Source organism: Aspergillus brasiliensis, assembly GCF_001889945.1.
Source record: "Aspergillus brasiliensis CBS 101740 unplaced genomic scaffold ASPBRscaffold_46, whole genome shotgun sequence".
NCBI classification, from domain to species: domain Eukaryota; kingdom Fungi; phylum Ascomycota; class Eurotiomycetes; order Eurotiales; family Aspergillaceae; genus Aspergillus; species Aspergillus brasiliensis.
The window spans coordinates 14,874-18,401 of NW_027137487.1; the positions used below are offsets into that span (position 1 = coordinate 14,874).

The 3,528-nt window shown below is 49.5% G+C and overlaps 1 protein-coding gene across 1 annotated transcript; it reads right to left on the reverse strand.

The window, feature by feature from the left end:
- Nucleotides 1–1,364: 1,364 nt before the first annotated feature.
- ASPBRDRAFT_139831 (uncharacterized protein) lies at nt 1,365–3,528 on the reverse strand (the record flags this gene model as incomplete). Its single annotated transcript, XM_067619129.1, has 4 exons — nt 1,365–1,752; nt 1,803–2,554; nt 2,615–3,211; nt 3,271–3,528. Coding segments are annotated over 4 exons (1,995 nt in total), but the record flags the coding sequence as incomplete, so codon positions are not given.

Consider the following 3,528-nt stretch of genomic DNA (forward strand, 5'->3'; position numbering starts at 1 on the left):
GTAAAACGGCCCAGCGCCAGGCACACTCGGGGGCGGGGGGGAAGGAGGTAGGCGACGCCGACAGCTCGACGACGGGACAGGCAGCAGAAGCCCAGCCGGCGAGGGAGGGGAGGAGTTGTATCATCAGGCAGAGAATCGACATGACGAGGAGGGGGAGGCTAACACGGGCGAGACTGGATGGGATGGAATGGGCTGGGCTGGGATGGGGATGTTAGATGAGGAGTGTTCTACGTTCGTTCTAGATGATAGATGTTGGCCTTACCTGCTGGTCTTTGGTAGGAGCAGGTGGATGGGCATTGCCTGATGAGGAAGAAGTAGCCAATTAACATAGATGTAATGTCAAGGCCGTATTATTCTATCCGGTACGAAGCCTTCGCAAAAGGATCCCTATGCTCTTGACTGAAAGTACTTGAAATCGTCTGTTTCGCTATATCGCATCATTCAAAGTTTTTATAAGGCCCCGGCAAAATTATTCCAGCTATCCCCAGGTGGTGATGTGCAGACATGCGAAAAAGAAGTGCTTGGTCCCCTACGAGTTGGAATCTACTACCTACTCTGTATCCCTTTTTATGGAGTCTGCGGACGATGGCAAACTATTTGTATATTTAACACGTGACAACTCAGGCAGTATGGTATGAAAAACGATGGACTCCCCATTGCGTCTCTAGAATCTCTTACTAGATTGGAAAGTTAATGTAACAATTAAATGTGCCTATGAGTCCCTGAAGTCATTCGAGGAACGGAATGGAAATTCCACATTGACCGTCTGCGACACGACGTTTTTACGAAGAAAGAGGTAACTCAACTCCAGAGTCCGCGGATATCGCGGACGCTGGCATGAGAGGATGCTCCCCCATTGAAGCTCGTCACCGAGAGTCAAAATCCTTAGAGACACAGGCCAAATTGAGGATCAGGAGGCTGTGGCGTTGTTTCAGTAGAGGAACGTGAGATCAAGGTTCGGGCCGTGGGATTGAATATCCAAGACTTTTCGGAGACTTTTCGGCAGTATACCTGGAGACACAGTGGAATAGACGTGCGCTAACATGGTCGCTCGTATAGAAGCCGCCTGCATGAACCAGTTTAAGGTCGGGGTTCGAGCTCGTATGTCGACTTTAGAGGAGCGAATCGGAACCTATGCACGGAGCAAAGTCAGCGTCCACCCGCCTCCTGACAGCGTCAGCTTTACCGATGCCGCCCATGACGGCCTGCACGACTCGAAGATGACACAACGCCACGCATAATGTATCATCCTTTGGTTGTAGAAAAGATCAGGTTTTTATTATTAGGTGCTTCCAGATGAACTCAGTAAAATAGGTACATGCAAAGAAATCCTGCAATTTATGGATAACAAGTTTTAGGTAAAGTCACCGTAGAATCATCTTTGCAGTTTGCAAATCTCGGATTTCCTTCTCCAACTGCTGCCGAATCCTTTGCTGTCTCGGTTCCTCGCCAGCGATCTCTTTCAATTGTTCCACAGAAAGCTCACTGACAAGAGTGGGTGAGAATAATTTCATAGGTGTGTCAGGGCCGCTTATCAGATGATACCCTGTTGCTTGCATACATATATTGTCCACAAAGCGCTTTTGGGCGACTTTGTAGTACGATTGAAGAATATCGTGGAGGGCTTGAATAGTGTGCTCGAAGTTGCTCAAATGTCGCTGGTAGTGCAGGTCTTCCACACGTACCACCCTCCCATGAGAACAGTCGTCAAATGCCTTTCCCTCTATTGCCGAAGCTGCGCGTCTTTGGCGACTGAGAAGAATTAGATCTGATAGGAGAGGGCGGAAGCGACAATAACCTACCACTTCTCGAGTGTATCGTTCAAATAATGGTTCAGAGTCGTCGGCGTTCCCGTACGCTCCACAAAAAGCAAGAAGTCAACCTTGGCGATCCCTTTCTGGTACGTTTCCAGCAGCCTGTCCATCAGAAATAATTGAACATTGTGACACAATCGAGCATCAGGGCAAGCTCGGTTCAATGCGCGGACGATAAACTCGTGAACCATGACGATTATGTCGCTTATATATCCCTTGGCGAGCGCCACCCATTTTTTTGACTGGCTTTTCATCATCGTCGACAGAAGAGTACCGTTGAAGGTCCCGATTTCGAAACCCCGCGAGGCCCTATACAGCTCCTCTATCCATGAGTGAATACACCCACGAAGAGGGAAGCTTACTGAGGCAGGCTCATCGACAATACCCTCCAGGTCTCCCACAGTGTCGACCTTTCTCGTTAGGAGATCTCCGTCAGGAGACGTCTGGTCTTCTACCGAGGCGCCTAATCCGAAATGATGCTGATGTCCCCATTGTGCAACGTCATCGGAAAAGATGTCATTTCTGTTCACCACCCTTGTAGCTAACCTTAAGATTTCATCATCTTCAAATGCATCATCTGCGCCGTAGTTCGAATTCAGCGCGTGTGACACGATAGTTTGGAATGATGACATGACATCGACGAGGTAACTCCGTTGCTGTTCAGGTGTTGTGCGCTCCGCTCCAAGGATGTGTAGTTTGTCTTGGCAGTCCTTCAGCTTCTTCCCAATCTCCAATTTTACCTAGAGGGGGATCAGCAGGGGTCCACACAATAGAAGAGACAGCGGGGAAGGCGAGGCTACCAACGGAAAGGCGTTGCGTGCATTTGTCGTCACAGTCTCCTGCAGACGAGCCCGCAATGTTCGAATGCCAAGTTTGTCCGACCCGACTGTACACCATGGATGCTGCCTCAGGGTGTTTCCCTCTAAGACACTCCGGGACCTGTCCTTTTCCTGGAGGTCGCGTTGGCCTAGATTTCGCACAAGGATCCATCCTAATTTCATCGGCATAGTTCTGCCCTCCAGAATATCAATGACCTTAGACTCGGCGCCTTTGTCGACTAGATCCGGTTTGGTGATGACTCCAATCGTTCTCTCGCCATGGGGATCCTGCTCCCGAGCCATTTCAATAATTTCCTGCGTAGCGATGTCAACATTTGCAGGCACAACAGTGAGCATGATAGAGCGAGGGTTTTTCATGTAAGATTGCACCATCTCCCGGACCATTTCCTTGTCCTCTTTTGTCGTTAGACCTGGTGTCGTGTTCCGAAAAATACCCGGAACATCGATAACACTTAGGTGATCTTCATCGGGACCGGAGATCTGCAATCTCAAGACGCTGTCCGAGAACGTCGGTAGACCATCACCTTCGGTTGTAGAGAGCCCCAGTAGGGCATGGACCTTATATTAGCACCGCGGGTAAGTTTACGGTTGGCTCATGTGAAGACAAATCAGCTTACATCCGCCATTAACTCAGAAAGGGAATTTGGTGTAAGATTATGTATATCTTCCGCAACCCATTCTCTTAATTGTGCTGCTCGCTCCTCAGGCTCATTCAGTCCTGGAATGATAGATGCTGTAATCCTCCTTTCGCCATCGTTGGTCCGGCGGAAGATGATCTGCGTGGCGTGCCTCGTACAAAGGCCACTGTCCCGTGGAAATGTAAACGATGTAAGCCCCTCTAGTACAGAGCTCTTCCCGCTGGATTGATCTCCAAT